The sequence below is a fragment of the Somniosus microcephalus genome, chromosome 1, assembly GCF_052327205.1.
Source record: "Somniosus microcephalus isolate GS21.2 chromosome 1, FLI_Smic_1.0, whole genome shotgun sequence".
Classification (NCBI taxonomy): Eukaryota; Metazoa; Chordata; class Chondrichthyes; order Squaliformes; family Somniosidae; genus Somniosus; species Somniosus microcephalus.
Window position 1 is genome coordinate 397,615,586 of NC_140987.1, and position 21,169 is coordinate 397,636,754.

At 43.9% G+C, this 21,169-nt stretch overlaps 1 protein-coding gene across 2 annotated transcripts in view; it reads right to left on the reverse strand.

The window, feature by feature from the left end:
• LOC147125130 (MORC family CW-type zinc finger protein 4) overlaps positions 1 to 21,169 on the reverse strand; it is a 169,977-nt gene that overhangs the window by 133,920 nt on the left and 14,888 nt on the right. For both annotated transcript variants that reach the window (XM_085997843.1, XM_085997832.1), the window contains exon 3: positions 7,129 to 7,261. In XM_085997843.1, the coding sequence (XP_085853969.1) occupies positions 7,129 to 7,261 (133 nt within the window). The remainder of the gene's footprint in view (positions 1 to 7,128; positions 7,262 to 21,169) is intronic.

A 21,169-nucleotide genomic window follows, 5' to 3' on the forward strand; every position in this document is an offset into this window, starting at 1 on the left:
TGGGAGACCCACGCCCAATGGCTACTCTTCCTGTGCGAGTGTGGATAGTGTGCGTTAGCAGTTTATTTGACTATGGAAGACATCACAGCCAAGACCCAACCTATTCGCACCTGACGTCCACCTATGCACGTCCCAGCAGGAATCAAAGGATCATTATTGGAAACTGCGGTCGATTTTTCTCCTCCCTACTCCAGGGTCAATGAGGCCAATTGCAGCACACCCATTCTAACCTGGCTGAGATCACCAGACTCCACACAGACCAGATATGAACCTCACAAGCTCTTCTGGTCCCTAATTCAGCCTCTTCACTAGGACAGTGCATTTTCCCCACAAAACCATAAAATGCTTGCAATAATTTGCATGAAAATACTATTTTTTAAATGTCTGCACATTAAAAAAAAAACAACAGGAAATGTGTTGTGAGTAGAATGTGTCTTTTTTTTCCTATTACGTAATTGAAAGAGATGGCTCTCTCAGATACGACCTTCCTTTGCATTGTGTAAATTAAACATTTTGGCATGTTTACATGCCAGGTGGTACAGTCTATAGACTCTGGAACAGTACCCATGGATTGGAGGGTAGCTAATGTTACCCCACTATTCAAAAAAGGTGGTAGAGAGAAAACGGGGAATTATAGACCGGTAAGCCTGACATCGGTAGTGGGGAAAATGCTAGAGTCCATTATAAAAGCTATAATAGCAGAGCACTTGGAAAACAGTGACAGGATCAGACAAAGTCAACACGGATTTACAAAAGGTAAATCATGCTTTACTAATCTACTGGAATTTTTTGAGGATGTAACTGGTAGAATAGATAAGGGAGAACCAGTGAATGTGGTGTATTTGGACTTTCAGAAGGCTTTCAATAAGGTCCCGCATAAGAGATTAGCGTGTAAAGTTAAAGCACATGGGATTGGGGGTAAGGTACGGACTTTGATAGAGAACCGGTTGGCAGACAGGAAGCAAAGAGTTGGAATAAACGGGTCTTTTTCCGAGTGGCAGGCAGTGACTAGTGGGGTACCGCAGGGATCGGTGCTAGGACGCCAGCTATTCACAATATATATTAATGATCTAGACGAGGGAACTAGATGTAATATCTCCAAGTTTGCAGACGACACAAAGCTGGGTGGGTGTGTGTGCTGTGAGGAGGATGCCGAGAAACTCCAGTATGATTTGGACAGGTTGGGTGATTGGGCAGATGCATGGCAGATGTAGTATAATGTGGATAAATGCGAGGTTATCCACTTTGATGGCAAAAACAGGAAGGCAGATTATTATCTGAATGGCACTAGATTGGGAAAAGGGGAAGTGCAACAAGACCTGGGTGTCCTTGTGCACCAGTCACTGAAGGTAAGCATGCAGGTGCAGCAGGCAGTTAAGAAGGCAAATGGTATGTTGGCCTTCGTAGCGAGAGGATTCGAGTACAGGAGCAAGGATGTTTTGCTGCAGTTGTACAGGGCCTTGGTGAGACCACACCTTGAGTATTGTGTGCAGTTTTGGTCGCCTTATCTGAGGAAGGATGTTCTTGCCATGGAGGGAGTGCAGCGAAGATTCACCAGACTGATACCTGAGATGGCAGGAATGACGTATGAGGAGAGATTGGGTCGATTGGGCTTGTACTCGCTGGAGTTTAGAAGAATGAGAGGGGATCTCATTGAAACTTATAAAATTCTAACAGGACTAGACAGACTAGATACAGGAAGGATGTTCCCGACGGCGGGGGAGTCCAGAACCAGGGGTCACAGTCTAAAGGTAAGGGATAAGCCATTTAGGACAGAGATGAGGAGGAATTTCTTCACCCAGAGAGTGGTGAACCTGTGGAATTCTCTACCACAGAAGGCAGTTGAGGCCAATTCATTAAATATATTCAAGAAGGAGTTACATATATTTCTTAAGGCTAAAGGAATCAAGGGATATGGGGAGAAAGCAGGGACAGGGTACTGAATTTGGATGATCAGCCATGATCTCATTAAATGGCGGAGCAGGCTCGAGGGGCCGAATGGCCTACTCCTGCTCCTATCTTCTACGTTTCTATGTATCCATTACAGGCAATCACAAGATTGAAACACAGTTATGATGTCTGGCTGCCAACCTGGTCTGTACCTTTCAGGCCATTGCTCTAAAAAGAGGCAAATCAAAGAAACGGTAACTACTTAGAAATTGTCTGGGGGTCAGACGACAGTTGGAACTGTTTAAGTTTCAGGCTCCAGTTCAATGAATGTTTTTTTTTCTCTTTCTTTTCAAAATTGTTTTGCGCTGTGTGTGCAAAGTGTTATGTTTCGTATGTAACATGCACTAGACACAAGATCTAAAAGTAATACTGCAGATATCACCCTTTACTAGAGATGCAAAACAATATTAGAAAAAAGCCAGGCTTTTCAGCTTGGGTGCTTATGACCTGACGCCTGAAAGTTAAAGCTTGTTTTAATTCATAGGACAGTCGGGCTTCCCGGTATGTATTGAGTTTCAGATGGAGCATCTGAATCAGCATCCTGTATACAACAAAACATCATCTGACATTCCAGTGACTGTTCACACTTATTGCTGCTAAGACAAGTGTGTTTGTTTGCCTTCAGCAAGTGTTAATGCAAAGTTAGGCTACTGAACGCTGCTCTTGGACTGTTGGCAGGGGGGGCTGGGGAAAAAGTCAGTTCTGACTAAAAATTGACACTGTAGTCAGGCTTTTAACAAAGGAGACACGGACACCAAAAGGCAGTTGGCTTTTGAAAACAGGACTGCATAGGCAGTCAGGCAGCAAAAGGCTTCAAAGAAAGCAGGTTTTTCCCCTAGGACTGTATGACAGAATGCAGAGGAGTTATTCTGTTTAAGTTAAATAAGATGACCCATTAAAGTGGGATAGTGCTGCATACTCATATTTTGGATCATTACACAAGCACAAGTTGCACTAATTGAACTGAATGATTCTCATCGTAACTATTGCTCTGTACATTTCACGTTACGGTGGAATAAGTGATTTCAACCAAACTTTGCCTTATTTAGTGTTAACTTGGTCAGCTTTTGGAGAGATTGAAGAAACATACATGCAAAAGACATATCTATCCAGTTCAGGTTAAACCTCCTCTGGGTCCCACTATCGTACAAGTAGATGTAGGGCAGTGTGAGTCAACTCCCAAGACACAGACCGCTTACAGGAGCAACAAGGTATCTATGGGAGACCTGAATTTGTAGCACTGATCTTGAGAGACCCTTCTCACAGACATCTCCCATTAATTTTGTAAACTGTAGGAAAACAAGGGGTTGTAAACGGATCTATATTTTCAACAATGACTCAAAGGCCATGACTGAAAAAATAAATATTTGCATTTATGTAGCAAGTTATCAAGTCACTGAAGTATCTCAAAGGCCTTCATTCAATGCATTACTCTTGGCGCTGTTCTGTGCACAAACATGGCGGCCATTCTATGCCAGCTATGTCCCACAAATAATGAGATGAATCTGTTTTTCCAGTATTTTGTTAAAAGGGGGATGCAGGCCAGGACACGGGGAAAACACCCTACTCTTCTTTGAGCATACCTGAACATGCAGACAGGATGTCAGTTTAATGTCTCAACTGAAGAACTGCACGTCTAACAATACTCCTTCCATTGGAGTGTCAACCTAGATTATGTGCTCATAAACCAAAACATTCAAACCAGACAGAAGGGCGCTGGTAATTGAGCCAAGCTTCTACACACTGCTATCTTGAAGTCAGTGGGTGGGTGCATTATTTTATTGATAGGAGCACATTAGAGCATAATATGCTCATTCATCAAATTATGCTGATTATAAAAAAAAATCAAAGCTCTAGCTATATAAAACCTAGTGGGTATATTTGCTTGGCATAATCTGCATATACAAATTAAATGGATTAGAAATTCTCCCTACAAGTCAAATAATGATTTACAGTATAACTAGCATAATTTCAGACATAGCACAGTCTGTCACAATCTGTTAATATCACTTCATTATATTTCTTAGATATGCTTTGCTTTGTAGTGAAATAGAACACAACAGAATTAGTAAATGGATTCTGATATTAAGAATCTGGATCACTGTTTTGCTTGTATGAATGAGTTGTATCAGAAGTATGAGGAATGTCTTTAAAAACACGAATCACTTTTTTTGGTTTAGGAATATTTTAAGACATTTGTAAGCCCATGAAGCATGAAGTAATATTGTAACACTACCAATGAAACATTTTAAACAGCTTATAAATTGACCGTGTTATTATAACCTAGATATAGTGTGCCTACTGGAATTGTGGTATGTTTCTACTGCCTTCGATTATGTACCATTAACTTCGTGGTGTTGTGTTGTGTTGTGCTATGTTACACTCTGCTTTACCATGCTCTGTTCCGCTTTGCGGCACTATAGTGTGTTCTGGTTCACTATATTTTGTCTATATCATGTGCTTTGTGTTGTGTTGTGCTGTACCAGAATTATTCACTAACTGTTTGCCAAGGGCAAAAATCCAACCTGTATCTTACAACAGTGTCTCTCAGGAATGATACAAGTTGCACCAATGACAGACTGCAGCTCGGCACCTGCAATTCTCCATAGCGAGTTCCTGATTTCAGTTATAGAACAATCATTCTGTTAAATAGTTCTATTTTAATGGGATCCTTTCACTTGCCCAATGCCTTCTAATGGTATTCCCATGTCTTTTATGCACAACAAAAAATCATACTACAGCTACGGATCTCTAGTCCACATCATTCACAAATATTGTGAAGAGCAGGGGTCCCAGTGCAGATTTCTGTGGTACTGAATCTCTACTTAATCAATATTCCAGTTGGGTAGACTATAAAAGAAGGCTCGGAGATAAATGGAGCAATTAGTCTACTAAGGGTCATAGATGAAGAGGTGAAGACCACAGATGGCTCCCAGACTATAGTATGAGTATATACACTATCTAATCTGTGCTTAGTGCACTATACTGCAATTTACATGGCCTGTGATTTGTCAATCTTTCTTTGTGTTACACTGCATGGTATTGTGCTGTATGCCAGTTTATTTGGTCTCAATCATATATTTTGTTGTGCTATACTACACTGTGTTTGGGCTGTCATATACTTATTGTCTTGTAAAACACCAGGTTTGGTCTGCTGGTTGTGGAACAGTATGTATGGCCTACATTGCATAGTTATTGTATTGTGCAACACTCTTTGTTCTGTTGTGCATTTTGTTGGGTTTGCTCTATACTGTACCTTAGAGATCTGCTCTGGGACTCTTTCTGTTTTCAAAGGGAGACTGGATAGGCTTGAGGGAAATAAACTTGCAGGGCTATGGGGATAGAGCGGGGAATGGGACTGACTGGATTGCTCCACAGAGAGCCAGCAGGGACTCGATGGGCCGAATGGCCTCCTTCTGTGTCGTTATGACTCTCTGACTCTTTCTGAACCCCTACTATTCATAATACTTGTTAATGATATGGAACAGGTATCATTATTATTTGCTGATGACAAGAAGCTATGTGGCAGATAATGAGAAGAAAGGTTATTTTCAGAAAGACTTGGGAGAATTACATAGATGGGGTCATATGTGGCAGATTAATTTTAATGGTGCTAAATGTAGGGTAGTGCATATAAGAGGTAACAGTAAACACGTCTTTAACATGAAAGAGTCTTAATTTATAATGGGCCAATGGATTGTGGGATTTGTTGAAGCTCCATACCACTGGGATACATCATCAGGAAGAACACTTAGAATTCTAGGAGGCGTTCACCCACCCAATTGGCAATAAAAAAACCAAAAACATAAAAGCTAAAATTAAAGCAGTAAGATAGAGAAAATCAAACAAAAGGTACCACACAGTATCCACTGGTTACAGAAGGCATTCCAGTGAGCCAGTAGTCACAGCACATTGGTATTGAAAGGTCACCAGAGCATGAACTTAACGTGATAACAGGAAAGGGTCCTATTCGGAAATATGCCAGTGAATTGTCATGAGGATACATTAAGTACCTTCATCATTAAAAATTCAAGGCGAGATAGCTTACCCAAATTACTTTTCAAACAAGCAAAAAAAAATTAAAACGATAAATTTAGGGGGAAATCAAACCAAAAGCATCATGCCTTATCGAAGGATAAATGGATTTTAAATCTAAATAATTTGTAATTATCTTTTTTAATTGCAGGTTTTCTCCCCTGGTTTTTTGCTTCTCCAATGGAATACATTGTCAATGGTATATTTTTTATATTCACTCTTGGGATGCGGGCGTTATCAATTATGCCTTCTTCTTGAACCACTGCAGTCCATGTGGTGAAGGTACTCCCACAACGCGGTACGGTAGGGAGTTCCAGGATTTTGACCTAGCGACGATGAAGGAACAGCGATAAGTCAGGATGGTGTGTGATTTGGAGGGGAGGTGGTGGTGTTCCCATGCGCCTCTTCCCCTTGTCCTTCAAGGTGGTGGAGGTCGTGGGTTTGGGAGGTGCTGTCGAAGAAGCCTTGGCAAGTTGCTGCAATGCATCCTATTGGTAGTACACACTGCAGTCACGGTGCGCCGGTGGTGGAGGGAGTGGATGTTTGAGGTGGTGGATGGGGTGCCAATCAAGTGGACTGCTTTGTCCTGGATGGTGTCAAGCTTTTTAAGTGTTGTTGCAGCTGCACTCATCCAGGCAAGTGGAGAGTATTCCATCACACTCCTGACTTGTGCCTTGGAGGTGGTGGCGAGGCTTTGGGGAGTCAGGAGGTGTACGTGAGAACATCACGTCTGGATACAGTGGGCTGGATTGGCCTGGTGATCTTTTCCCACTCTTATTTTTGTATGTTTCTAGCTATTCTCACTGCTTAATATTTTTCAGAGGAAGCAGATGAAGGGACTTAGTGTTCTTTAAATTAATGGATCGACAGGTGGTGTAAGACGGACTCAGAACTGCGAGCGCTTAATAAATTAAACAGTTTTTGTACATTGTGGTTCTGCGCTATATTTTACCTGTTGTGTACTTTGCTGTGTTGTTCTGCACTGTATTTTATCTGTGTTATGTATTTAGTTGAGTTTGTATTTGCTTCATTTAGCTCACTAAATAAATTCTAAACTCCATTTTGTATACTTTCTCCCTTATTTTCTTTGACAATGTATCTTAATAAAATGGGGTTCATTTTGTTCATCCTTAAGCACTCTACCTCAACATTTTGTGTAGTTTAATTGGAGTCATTCCATTCCCATTATCAGTGAAGGTCAGGCACTGCTCATTTTTAATCTCAGTCACGTCAATCCACATTTGTTTGGCACACACTCCTGGATCACATGCATTATCTGGAATAGAAAAGGGACTTATCATTAAAGCAGTTACTGGCTTTTAGCAAACAGAAGGTGGTTGGGCAATAAACTGAAACTATACACAAATTCTCATACACATTTATTACCCATCTGTCAACTTGTCCCAAAAATGGCCATCAAATAGAATCCAGCCATTACAGAATCATTAACTCCACATCTTTAAGATATTTTGGAGGGAAATTCATTTCAATAAGTATTTATTATACATGTTTATAATTCATGTTTGAAGGAGCTTGTTCATGTTTCACCATTAAGTCTGAGATTCCCTCATGTCCTATGGAACTCCTAATTGAACAGTTCTTTCCTCCTTTTCCCTGTAAATTTCTCCACCACTCCCCTAAAGGTTCTGGCTTATGCTGGATACAGTTCCACAGATGCCAGTGACTCATGGATGCCTCGTACAAGTGACCTTTCCTCAGATGGCAAGTGTCAGCAGGCTATTCAGTCACAGAGGACTTCACAGGAGAACTCAATCCTGTTGTCACTGAATGTACATGCACACTTTCCTGCATGTGTCAGGCTCCTGGTTGATTTTTCACCTCCCCACCACAGACATGCCAAGACCCAATGTGGTGCTCCAACTGTTGCACTGTCTGAAATGAGGAAATTCAGCAAAGGCTCGTACCTGGGACATATTGCTATGTACGTCCTGGTAATAAAGCAGGCAGTTATTCTAGCAGTTCTATGGTAGGTGAAGGAGCTAAGAAAACCATATATAGAGCTTAACTGGTTTCCACCCCTTGCCCACTTTAATTCTTTTGTTAAATAAAATGTTCCCAGTAATCCCACAGAGCTGAAGTTACTTTATAACTAGCTATATATTTTTTTATTCATTCCTGGGATGTGGGCGTCGCTGGCAAGGCCAGCATTTATTGCCCATCCCTAAAATTCAATTCCCTTCCCATTACCATTTTGACCTCCTATACGTTTCCAACTAAGTTCAATGCAAACATCAGGAACAGTATGTTATTAGTGTTCTGCAGCTTCCTGGTCTGAACACTGACTTCAGCAATTTTAGGTCTTAGCCATATCCCCCACTTTCTCGCCTATTTCTCCCAACTACTTTGAAGCTTTTTTTGTTTTTTCCCTCGCCTTTTCACTGCTTTAATTAGTTTTCTCATGCTTGTGTGTTCTTTTAATGTCTTTTCACTGCCTCACTGAGATGATCTTTGTATAACATTCACCAGTTTTTTCACCTCTTTCCAATTTTTTGAAAAGCCATTAATTCCATCTGTGTCAAGAGTCAGCATACCTCACAAAATAGATTTGGAAGCGACCCGTCTGCCCATTTTAGCTCATTTTTCCAGAATATCAATCCTACTGTCTTCGCAATGCAGCAGCTAGCTATTTCTTAAACGAGCCCCATGTCCTGCCACTTTTCCTGTAAACCTCTTCCAGCTATTGATCACCCTGTCTGTAAAAAGGTACTTCCTAACCTCGGTCTTAAATTTGCCTTTCATTACCTGAACCTGTGTCTTCTCATCCTGCTGCCCTGGTACAGCTGAAGTATTGTTTTGGGTTTATTTTCTCTATCCCATTAAGGATCTTAGACATCTCCATAAGATCCCTTGAGACACCTTTTTTACAAGATTACAAGATAATTACGGGTGAGGAAGGCAACTTGGCCTATCTTAGTTGATCCATCCAGAATGACCCTGAAGTCTACCACCAACACTGCAACATCTAATTTTTAAATGATTCCTGGGTTCTCGCCTCCACTGCTCCAGCTGGGAGCCCATTCCATGTGATCATTCTGTGCATGAAGAAAAATTTCCTGATAGAATTAGGTAAATTCTCTTTTACTAGTTAGAACCTGTGACCACCCCCTTGTTCTACTCTCGCAGTTAAATTTAAAGTAGTTTTCCAAATTTACCTCTTACATTTACAATCTTGCATACCTCTACAAGATATCTCTCAGATGTCTCCTTTCAAAGTTGAAAAGCTAAAGTTTCTCCAGTCTTTCCTCATAATTCAGACCTCTAAGATTGAGGATCAGGCTTGTGGCTCTTTGCACTGTTTCCGACACTTGAATGCCTCCTTCCTATCTCGGCGACTAAAAATGGGCACAGTACTCAAGATGCAGTCTGAGCAGAACACTACAGTTTGATCACAGCTTCCTCTATTTTGTGTTGTACTCTTTTGGCTATCTAGTTCAACATTCTATTGGCTTTGCTGATTCATGATCTGCATTGCTTGGACACATGTAACAGAAACTATTAAGACTCCTAGGTCTCCTTCCATTTCATCTTTCGCTATTTCAAACACAACTCATGGGGTATGCGTGTTGTCCATTTTTCCTTCTTAGGTGTAGTACTTTACATTTGTATGCATTACAATTACATGTGCCATTGTTCTGCCTACTTACATGTTTTGTCCAACTTATTCTGTAATTTTAGAGGTGCCTCTTCCAATTGCACTGCCCCTCCTAGTTTAGTATAATCTACAAATTCGATCAGTTTGCATTGGGTTTCTCAATCCAACTCACTGATGTAAATTAGAAACAGTAATGGCCCCAACACCAATCCGAGGTACCCCGCTCGGTACCTCTCCTACCCCAACATACCTCTGAGAAGCACCTGTTGTTTTTTGCGCATCAGCCAATTTCTTATTTGTACCCAAGATTTACCCTGAATGCCTACAGCTTTGAGTTTAACTAATAGCCTTTTGTGTAATACTTTGTGAAATGCCTTCTGGAAGTCTAGATACAAAATGTTGTAGGGCTAACCAAAGTGCACCTGGGATATCACTTCCTCAAAGTCAAAGAGATTAGTCAAGCAGGATATTCCTCTTTGGGATCCATGTTGACTGCTGTTAACAAAGTTATTATTTAAACAATCTAAATTTACACCTGGTAATGGAATCCATTATTTTATATGGGATTGAAGTAGGACTATGGTTCTGCAGCTGCCTGTCTGATTTGTCACTCTTTTGGAATACGGGCACCATGTTGGTCTATTTCCAAACTACTCATATCGCTCTCATGTCCAGTGACTCCCTCATAATGATTGTCAATGTCTCACAAATCTCCACCCTAGTCTCCTTTAAAACAGAAGAACCCTAGCTTATAAAGTTTTATCCTCATAGCTCTTTCTTGACACAAGAGAATCAGCCTCATTGCTCACCTTTACACAATCTCTGCATGGTTTCCTTAAATCACAGTAATCAGATATGTGCGCAGTACTCCAAATGTGACCTGACCACAGCACTCCATGGTTTCAGCATGAACTCTGGGGTTTTGATGTCAGCTGATAGGTCAGTGTAACCCAGCATCCTATTTGCTTTAATAACAACAGAAAATGCTGGAAAAACTCAGCAGGTCAGGCAACATCCGTGGAGAGAAATTTGAGTTGACGTTTCGGGTCGAACCCTTCTTCAAAACTAGAAAGTAAAGAAAATGGATCGAAGGCAGGGCTGCGATCGGACAAAAGAAGCGAAAGAAACAAAAGAGCTAGACGAGATGGTAATAGGCTGGGATTAGGTGTAAAGTGTACTGGCAGGGCAAGAGATAGCTGCCAGGTGTGAGAGAGAAACAAAAGGGAAGGGGGGGGGGGGGGAAAGAGTGGAAAAATTACAAGAAAAAATGTGTAACAGGGGCCGAGGTTATGATCTGAAATTGTTGAACTCGATATTGAGTCCGGAAGGCTGCAGAGTGCCTAATCGGTAGATGAGGTGCTGTTCCTCGAGTTTACGTTGAGCTTCCGTGGAACAATGCAAGAGGCTGAGGACGGTGAGGTCAGAGTGGGAATGGAGCGGTGAATTAAAATGACAGGCAACCGGAAGCTCGGGGTCACCCTTACGGACTGAACGGAGGTGTTCCGCAAAGCGGTCACCCAATCTGCGTTACGTCAACTCAAATTTCTCTCCATGGATGTTGCCTGACCTGCTGAGTTTTTCCAGCATTTTCTGTTGTTATTTCGGATTTCCAACATCTGCAGTATTTTGCGATCATCCTATTTGCTTTGTTTATTGCTACCTAACACTGTTTAGATATGGTGAATCCACTATTTCAAATTCGTGTCATCTGCTAATTTAATGGCTTTGCATTGACACTTCAATTCAAGGTCATTCATGTATACAAGGAATAAACAGGATACCTGGGACACCCCAATCAATACCTCTCCCCTTATGACTACCCTCTGCTTCCTTTCCTTTGGCCATTTACAAATCCACAACCATGATAGCATCTGACTTTAGTTTGTAAAGGAATCTCTCGTGCATTACTTCAGTAAAAGCCTTTTGGAAGTTAAGGTAGACTACATAATATGGTTTCTTCCTCCTATTAATTTGAAATGTCACCTTAAAAAAGCCTATGACTTTGACAAGACAAAATCTAATCTTTCTAAAGCTGTCACGTATGAAGTTATTTTCATACAGGTAATTCCTCTGTTTTGTTTCTGCTTATTGATTGCATTGTTTTTTGATTATTGAGGTTAAGCTATTGAGTTTGTAGTTGCAAGGTATGCATGTTACCTTTTTGAATATGTGAACTACAGTTGCCTGTTTCCAATCTGTTGTAACCTCTGTCAAGTGTATCACAAATCTCCTCCCCTGTCCCTCTAATCACCCAAGGGTATAGTTTAACTGCCCAATTGGCTTTCAGCATCTGAAGCCTATCTAAAGTCTCTGCTTCATTAACATCAAAGTCCCAGTGCACACACAATGTGCATGTTATTTGTTAATATTGGGGTGCAGTAGCATTGTGGTAATGATACTATACGAGCAACCCAGAGGTTGAGAGTTCAAATCTCACTATGACAGATTATGAAGTTGAATTCAATACATTTGGTAATTTGTGGCCTAGCAGCAGAAAAAAATTACCATGAAAAATGCTGGATTGTTGGAGGAACCCAACTACTGTAGTTCACTAACGTCCTTCAGAGATGGGAATCTCCACTCTTACCTGGACTAGTTTACATGCGGCTCCAGTTCCATACAATGTCATTGACTCTTAATGCCCCCTCAACTAACCTAGCCTGCCACTGAGTTATTCAAAAAATTACTACAAGGGGACAGCTTCTTGGGGCAACACCAGGTGTACAATAAATGTGGCCTTGCTACGTCAGCTAGATCCTGAGGACAATTTTTTTGTTATTTTCCCTGCTTAAAAACCTCCAATTAGTTGTCATTTGCAATGTTAACTATCACAAGGTGTTAAAATGGAATTTAAAAAATATTTTTCTGGAGAATTTTTTTTCAAAACTGCAAGACTTTCATAAAAAAACAAAAGCAATAACAAAGATGTTCAGTAATAACAATCTACAACAACAACTTGCATTTATAAATGTCTTTAACATAATAAAACGTCACAAGATGTTTCACAGGAGCAGATGCAGACAAAAATAGACACTGAGCGAAAGAAGAAGATATTAGCACAGGTGACGTCAATTTTAAAGAAGTGGAGAGGCAGAGGGGTTTAGGGAGGGAATTCTAGAGCTTTGGGCCTAGATGGCTTAATGCATGGTTGCCAATGATAGGTAGTAGGGGATGCACAAGAGGTCAGAGTTGGAGGAACGCAGAGTTCTCGGAGGGACTTCTAGCTGGAGGAGGTTAGAGAGAAAGGGAGGGTTGCGAGGCTGTGGAGGGATTTGAATAAGAGGGTAAGAATTTTAATGTCAAGGCGTTGGTGGACTGGGAGTCAATGTACACGAGCACACGGGTGATGGGTGAGCGAGACTTGGTGCAAATGAGGATACGGACAGCAGAGTTTTGGATGAGCTCAAGTTTACGGGGGGTGGAAGATGAAAGGCCGACCAGGAGAACATTGGAATAGTCGAGTTTGAAGGTAACAAAAGCATGGCTGAGAGATTTCGCAGCAGATCGGCTGAGGCATAGGCAGAGACGTGCAATATTACAGGAGGTGGAAGTTGGCAGTCTTTGTGATGGAGAGGATATGGGGTCGAAAGCTCAGCTCGGGGTCAAATAGGACACTAAGGTTGCAAAAAGTCTGGTTCAGCCCGAGATAATCGCCAGGGCGTGGGGGGGACGATAGAATCAGTGGTTAGGGAACGGAATTTGTGGCGGTCTTCCAATGTTTAATTGGAGGAAATTTCAGCTCATCTAGGACTGGATGTTGGACTAGCAGTCTGAGGCAGGGGAGGGATCAAGAGAGGTGGTGGTGAGGTAGAGCTGGGTGTCATCAGCGTACATGTAGTATCTGCCATTGTGTTCAGATGATGTCGTTGAGGGGCAGCATGTAGATTAGAAATAGGAGGCCAAGGATAGATCCATGGGAGACTCCAGAGGTATTGGTGCAGGGGTGGGAAAAGAAACCATTGCAGGAGATTCTCTGGCTACAACTAGATAGGCAAGAGCAGTCCCGTTCAGCTGGACAACAGAGAAGAGGCATTGGAGGAGGATGGTGTGGTCACCTGTGTCAAAGGCTGAAGGCAGGTCGAGAAGGATGAGGAGGGATAGTGCACTACGGTCACAGTCACAGAGGATATAATTTGTGACTCTGATTAGGGCCATTTCAGTGCTGTGGCAGGGGTGAAACCTGATTAGAAAGGTTCAAATATGGAGCTGCTGTAAAGATGGGCACGGGTTTGGGAGACAACAACATGTTCAAGGACTTTGGAGAGGAAGAGTAGGTTGGAGATGGGAGCAGTAAGTTTGCAAGGACAGAGAGGTCAAGGGTGGGTTTTTTGACAAAGCGGGTGACGACAACAGATTTGAAAGGGAGGGGGACAGTACCTGAGGAGAGGAAACTATAATATCTGCTAGCATTGGGGCCAGAAAGAGAATTTGGCTGGTCAGCAGTTTAGTGGGAATAGGGTCAAGAGCAGGAGGTAAGTCTCATGGACAAGATGAGCTCAGCGAGGGCATCTAACAATGTAAGTGGAAAATGCTCAAAATATCCAAAGATCTACCTTGAAGGCTAGGTATAGGATAACAACATTAATCTGAATGGGGGTAAAACTGAATGCTACTCCATTACATGCTCAGCGCTTTTTATACAGAGTGGGAATGGGATACCACATGGATAGGTGTCATCCAGACAGCACATGCCAGTGTCAAAAATATCACTGGATGTTGTCCATCACTTGGTTTGTCCAGAATGTGGTACAAGTCTGGCCTAATTGCAGCGAGATGTAGATGATGCTGAATAGGCCGCTCTACTTTTCAGCCCCTGAAAGAATAAACTGCTCTCAGATCAATCATTACTAAAAAAAAAAAACACGTGGCCATGCTTTCTATGCCTGTTCCAGGACCCAGGAAACTGTCATGACCTCTTCAAAAGCACTGACTTCACATAGGCTTGCCACTGGTCTGGTTTGCAATTGTCAGTCTAGTTTGAGTGTTGCCCAGAAATTTCTAACATTTAAGACAAAGGAGAAAATGAACTTCTAGTTCATTTTATTAAAGTTACGACAATTTTCAGTAATTTTCATTACCATCAAATCAAGCAATGTTCTCACCCCTAGTCCTGCTGCTTTCCTGTTTAGGACCTGGTTCAAGGTAGGAATCATCATTTGCCACCAGAATATCACTATATCTACAAGAGGCTGGCCAATAACCTGCTTTAAATCCCAAAGATTTATATAATCCCAATTAAAACGGAAATTAAAGCAGGCAAATGATTTTTAAATCTAAATAATTTGTAAGTATCTTTTTTTAGAAAAATCTCAATTTTGTAAACTGTAACACTGGTTTTCAAGATTTTTGATTTTTCAAGATATTCCACAGTCATATTTTAAACAAACTGCATTATAATAATGTCTTTCTCTTTACAGTTCAGAAATGTCTTATTCCGAATTTAGTATTCAGTTACAAAAATATTTGGGTTGTATTTTTAAGGTAGTAATAATTGCTGCACTCTTTTCCCTTGTGATTCTGATCCTTCGTTGTAATGATCACATCACATGATAGGAAGAGGATGTGAGACAACTTTTTATATTGAAAACAACGCAGTGAGCTAACATCACGAACAGGAAGGTAAAATGTGACGTGCTAATTTGCACCAGTGTCACTGAGACACACTACTAGAACTGTACATATTACAAAACAGTTCCATTTGTCTCAAGCACAGCCCAACTGCACTGACTTGCTGTTGTTTGGAACTGACCAAAACTGGCAGCCCTCAGCCCATCTACTCTAATTAGTGTAGTTATTGTAGTTTGAGAGGCATCTTAATCAATGCCTTGAAATAAAAGATAGAGGCCTAAAAATTCGGTTGCTTTGCGCCTTTCGAAATTCAGCAGGAGGTTAGCGACAGCGGTACCGTTAGCGCCCTGTGGCGCTGTGCCACCAGCGATGACATCATCGCCGTGTGCAGCACCCCACTCGCGATCTTTGGTAGCGCCCCCTGACTTACCGCCGGACGCTATGGCCAACGGGGTCAGGGGGGCCTACCTGCGCCGGGGCGGCACTAATTAAAGGCGAGGTGTCGGGCGGCCATTTTTGCTGTTGGCCGGCTGCCAGCATCTGCCCGTTGTCGTCCCCGGCCTCCTGACCAGCCCCCCCGCGGAGTGCCAGCTGTGCTCCGTGAGCCCGGCACTTCGAGTGCCGGGCTCTTTTGCCGGCACTCCAATCCCTGGTGGCCCAGCTGGGCCCCGGGTCGCACTGCGCAGGGCCCCTCTCCTTTAAGGAGGGGAGGGAGGCCTGCAGTACCGCGGCGCTGCGGCATGTAGCGCCGCGATATTCTCTCGCAGCGCCCCGAGAGAGAGGTGGGGTGCTTCCAGTAGCGTACCGCATCCCTCTTGGGGCGCTACCGATAAATTTCGGCCGCGGGGGCGCGACTCAATTTCCCCCCAGAGATCCTAATCTACAGAACAGAAAAATTGTTGTCACTGAACTTATTTAGCACATTGATATCAATAGTATTATAGGAAAAAAATCAACTTTCAACAATGGGGGGAAAAATTGGGTCGCACCCCCTTTGGGGTGTTAACTTCGCCGGGGCACTACTTTTAGCACCCTGAAAAAGTTAGTGCCCCTGCGCCGTAAATTGAGTGGTAGCACCCCAAGCAGGAGGCGGGGCGCTACTGGAAGCGCTCCCCCTCCCTCTTGGGGCGCTCCCATTCAATATCACGGCGCTACGTGCAGGAGCGCCACGCGTGTCGGCACGCAACGCCATGATACTGCAGGCCTCCCTCCCCTGATTAAAGGGGACGGGCCTAGCGCAGCGCACACCAGGGGCCCTGCTGGACCGCCGGGGAGTGGGGTGCCGGCAAAAGAGCTCGGCACTCAAGAGGTGTGCCGGGCTGACCGATTGCGGCCGGCACCCTGCAGGAGGCAGCGAGGGGGGCAGGTGCTGGCAGGCGGTCCAAAAGAAGGCCCCCCGGCACCTGCCCTTTAACTAGCGCCACCGTGGTCGCAAAAACGCCACCCTGACCCCGTTGGACATATCGTCCGGTGGTAGGTCAGGGGGAGCGAGCAAGGTTTGCGGCCGGGGCGCGAGCAGGGTGCTGTGCACGGCAATAACGTCATCACCAGAGGCGCAGCGCCGCTACCGACTACTGCCGCCACTAACCTCTCGCTGAATTTCACGGGAGGGGTTAGCGACGCCGCGCCCGGGCAATAGGTGCCTTGCGCCCCCCGGGGGCGCTAACGGGAGGTACAAAGCAACCAAATTTTTCCCCCTTAATGTTATGCCAATATACCTCTTGTATGTTTAATTGATCTACTCAAATTGGTCAAACCACTACAACCACCAGTGATAGGCCTGAAACCATCAGTACTTAACTCTAGTGATTATACAGCTCAAAATACTCTCTCCAGATGCACTCTGTATTTGGATAGGAAATATCTATAAGCTAATTGTACTGGTGGGTGTCTATCATAGTTCAGCGTAGTATGAAAATATTTAATATACCCACCATCATGATTTACTCAAATCTTAATGGAAAAAGAGAGAACTGCAGTGCAGTTCTAAGAACATTTTACACACACGCACAACTATGCTTTATTAAATCCTGCTGACAACAGTGATAAGACTACAATAAGATATTTTATTTAAAACATTTTAATTACATTTTTGACCAGGCCTTGAGGCTGCTGGACTAGTGCTGCAGGCAACTACTCTCAGGTGGGCACATCTAAAATATGGAAAATAACCTGACCACAGAAAATTGGCTGGGGTCAGGTGTGGAGACCAGGTGCAGATGCAAAGGGTGGTCTGCTGGCATTTTGCTAAAAGGGAGATAGCGGCCTATATTTTTCAGCACGCAGAAGCACTAATTAAACAATCCTTTTTTGAAGTGCAAGAGCATTTTGTGCTCAAAAACCAGAACTAGAGATTCAAAGAATTAACCAATGTGACTGATTCAAAAACTTGTGAAATAATTTCACTGTAAGTAATACGGTGCTGTAACTTCTCACTGTTAGTAAAGGAGAGATCTGTTTGGGGTTTCTAGGCCAAAAGCTTAGTCAAAAAGGTGGCTTTTAAGGAAGGCCTTAAAAATAGAAAAGGGAGATAGATAGGCAGAGGAGATTAGGGAGGGAATTCCAGAGCGATGGGCCTAGGTAGCTGAAAGTATGGCCACCAATGGTGGGGCATGCATAGAAGGCCATATTCATAAGAACAGATTTTGGGGTGGGGGCATAATGCTGGAGGAGGTTGTTGATAGGGAGGGTCGAGGCCATGAAGGGATTTAAACACACGAATGAGAATTTTACATTTGAGGCGTTGGGGGACTGGGAGCCAATGTAGGTCAGCAAGGACAGAGGTTAAAGATGAGCAGGACCTGGTATGATTTGGATGAGCTTAAGTTTATAGTGGGTGGAAGTTTGGAGGCCAGCCAGGCAAGCATTGAAATAGTCAAGAATGGAGGTGAAAAATGGGCTGAGGCAGGGGCAAATGTTATATACTGTAAGTGGAAATCTTTGTGATGGTGCATATGGACACAAAACTAGTCATGATATTCAGGTTAGTGATCAAACTGTGGAGCTCACTAACGCAAAAGGTGTGAAACCACTTTCTCACACCACTTGGGTTAACTGCTTTCCAATTTTATACTGACATTAGGAGGGCCTTCAACCCCATCTGCAACGACATGGGTGCAGCATTTTTTTTTTTTAAAGTGTAAAAACAGGATAGCTTGCAAATGTGCACAGCTTTTTTAAAAATGCAACAGCCGACCATAGATATTTGTTGTCATAATCATAATCAACTTTATTGTCATTGTTAGTGCACAAGTGCAGTACAACGAAATGTAGGCTTGTGGCTCCCGAGAGTGTACATTTAGATTAAGACATTTAAACATTCAACATACATTTGGCTTGTAATACATTAACATAAACATAACCATAATAAAGTGCATTGGCAGATGTGCAGGCTTTAGAGTTTATTTGTGGAGTTCAGTAGGATGACAGCCCTGGGAAAGAAGCTGTTCCTAAATCTGGTCGTTCGGGTGCGAATGCATCTGTAGCGTCTCCCAGATGGCAGGAGGGTGAACAGACTGTGGCTGGGGTGGGTAGGGTCTTTGATGATGGCCCGTGACCTCCGTAAACAGCGTTTCTGGTATATGTGCTCTATGGTCGGTAGCCGGGTGCCGGTAATGCGTTGGGCAGTTTTGACTACCCGCTGCAGGGCTTTCCGGTCATAGTAGCTACAGCTGCCATACCATACTGTGATACAGTTCGTCAGGATGCTCTCTATTGTGCAGCGGTAAAAGTTTGAGAGGATCAGGGGTGACAGGTTACATCCCTTCAGCCTCCTTAAGAAATATAGGCGCTGCTGGGCCTTCTTCACCAGAGAGGAGGTATTGAGGGACCAGGAGAGGTCTTCCGTGATGTGGACTCCGAGCAACTTAAAGCTGTCCACCCTTTCCACCACAGCCCCATGGATGTGGATGGGGGTGTGACTTCCGCCTTTAGACTTCCTGAAGTCCACAATGATTTCTTTGGTTTGCTTGATGTTAAGGGCCAGGTTGTTATCGGCGCACCACTTCACGAGATGTCTGGTAGCACCCCACTTCCCTCTTGGGGGCTTCCGATGAATTTCGGCCGCGGGGGTGGTAATTTTTTTGGGGCGCTAAAAGTAGCGCCCTGGCAAAGTTAGTACCCCAAAGGGGGCTCGACTCAATTTTTCCCTAGGAGAGCACTAACGGATCGCAAAGCAACTAGCGCGCGGGCGCGGCAATGTTTGTGCCGCTCGTGAAATTAACCAGACATTTTGCGGCGGCGCTAAACACTACCACCACGATCTCCTGCGCCCACAGATCATGACGTCAGTCGAGCGTGCAACGCCCCAGACTGGATATTGAGTGGCGCCCCCTGCCTTTCTGTCTGCCGCAAGCAACGACAGGTAGAGAGGAACGTTTTGCAGTCGGGAAGGGACTGGGGGAGCGCTATTTAAAGGCGGCCGCTTCCTGCCTTTTTTTGTCAGCGACATTTTTGCACCACGCATTGTGAGAGAGAGAGACTTCTGGAGAGAATCAACGCTGTGTGAAGGAGTTTTGGGTACTAAGCAGCACTTTGCAGGTTCATTTTGATTTGACCTTCCTTGCATCGATTTAGAAGAGACTATGGGGGCTGCACTCTGAGCTCTTTCCCTGGGCCTCTCCATTGTTCTTTCCAACAGAATTGATGTACAGGTCTCTCCAGGCCGAGATTCAAGGCTGCAATGAGCAGGGTGTGGCTGGAGAGCAAGATCGACCCTCCCCTTTAAGAAGTGGCCGGCGCCAGTGTATCTGTGTTCCATTGCTAACTGACATCACATGAGCTTCAACAGCGCTCTGAGGTAGCGCCTCGCTCCTCGGCGTTAGCACCTTAAGAGAGGTGTGTAGCGCCTGATTTAGCGCTCAAATCACCTCCAGGGGCGAAAGAAGCCAAGTTTTCAGTCAGAGGCGATAATTAGCGCCAGGCGCTAAACTTTGCACCCGGCCGATAATTGCTCCCCCAAAGTATTTATGTGGCTGGTCCAGTTAGGTTTCTGATCAATGGTGACCCCCCCCCCCCCCCAAGGATGTTGATGGTTGGGGATTTGATGATGGAAATGCCATTGAATGTCAAGGGGAGATGGCTGGACTCTCCCTTGTTGGAGATAGTCATTGCCTGGCGCTTGTGTGGCGTGAATGTTACTTGCCACTTATCAACCCAAGCCTGAATGCTGCCCAGGTCTTGCTGCATGCGGGCACGGACTGCATCATTATCTGAGGAGTTGCGAATGGAACTGAACAATGTGCAATCATCAGCGAACTTCCCCATTTCTGACCTTATGTTGGAGGGTAGGTCATTGATGAAGTAGCTGAAGATGGTTGGGCCTAGGGCAATGCCCTGAGGAACTGCTGCAGCGATGTCCTGGGGCTAAGATGATTAGCCTCCAACAACCACAACAATTTTCCTAGGTGCGACTCCAGCCAGTTTCCCCCCCCCCCGATTCCCATTGACTTCAATTTTACTAGGCTCCTTGATGCCACACTCGGTCAAATGCTGTCTTGAAGTCAAGGACAGCCACTCTCATCTCACCTCTGGAATTCAGCTCTTTTGTCCACGTTTGAACCAAGGCTGTAGGTCTGGAGCCAAGTGGTCCTGGCGGAATCCAAAGTGAACATAGGTGAGCAGGTTATTGATGAGCAAGTGCTGCTTGATAGCGCTGTCAACGACACCTTCCATCACTTTACTGATGATTGAGAGTAGACTGATGGGGCGGTAATTGGCTGGATTGGATTTTTCCTGCTTTTTGTGGACAAGACATACCTGGGCAATTTTCCACTTTGTCAGGTAGATGCCAGTGTTGTACCTGTACTGAAACAGCTTGACTAGAGGCACAGCTGGTTCTGGAGCACAAGTCTTTAGCACAACAACTGGGATGTTGTCGGGGTCCAAAACGTTTGCTGTATCCAGTGCAGTCAGCTGTTTCTTGATATCAGATGGAATTAATTGAATTGGCTAAAGAATGGCTTCTGTGATGATGAGACCTCAGTAGGAGGCCAATGTGGATCA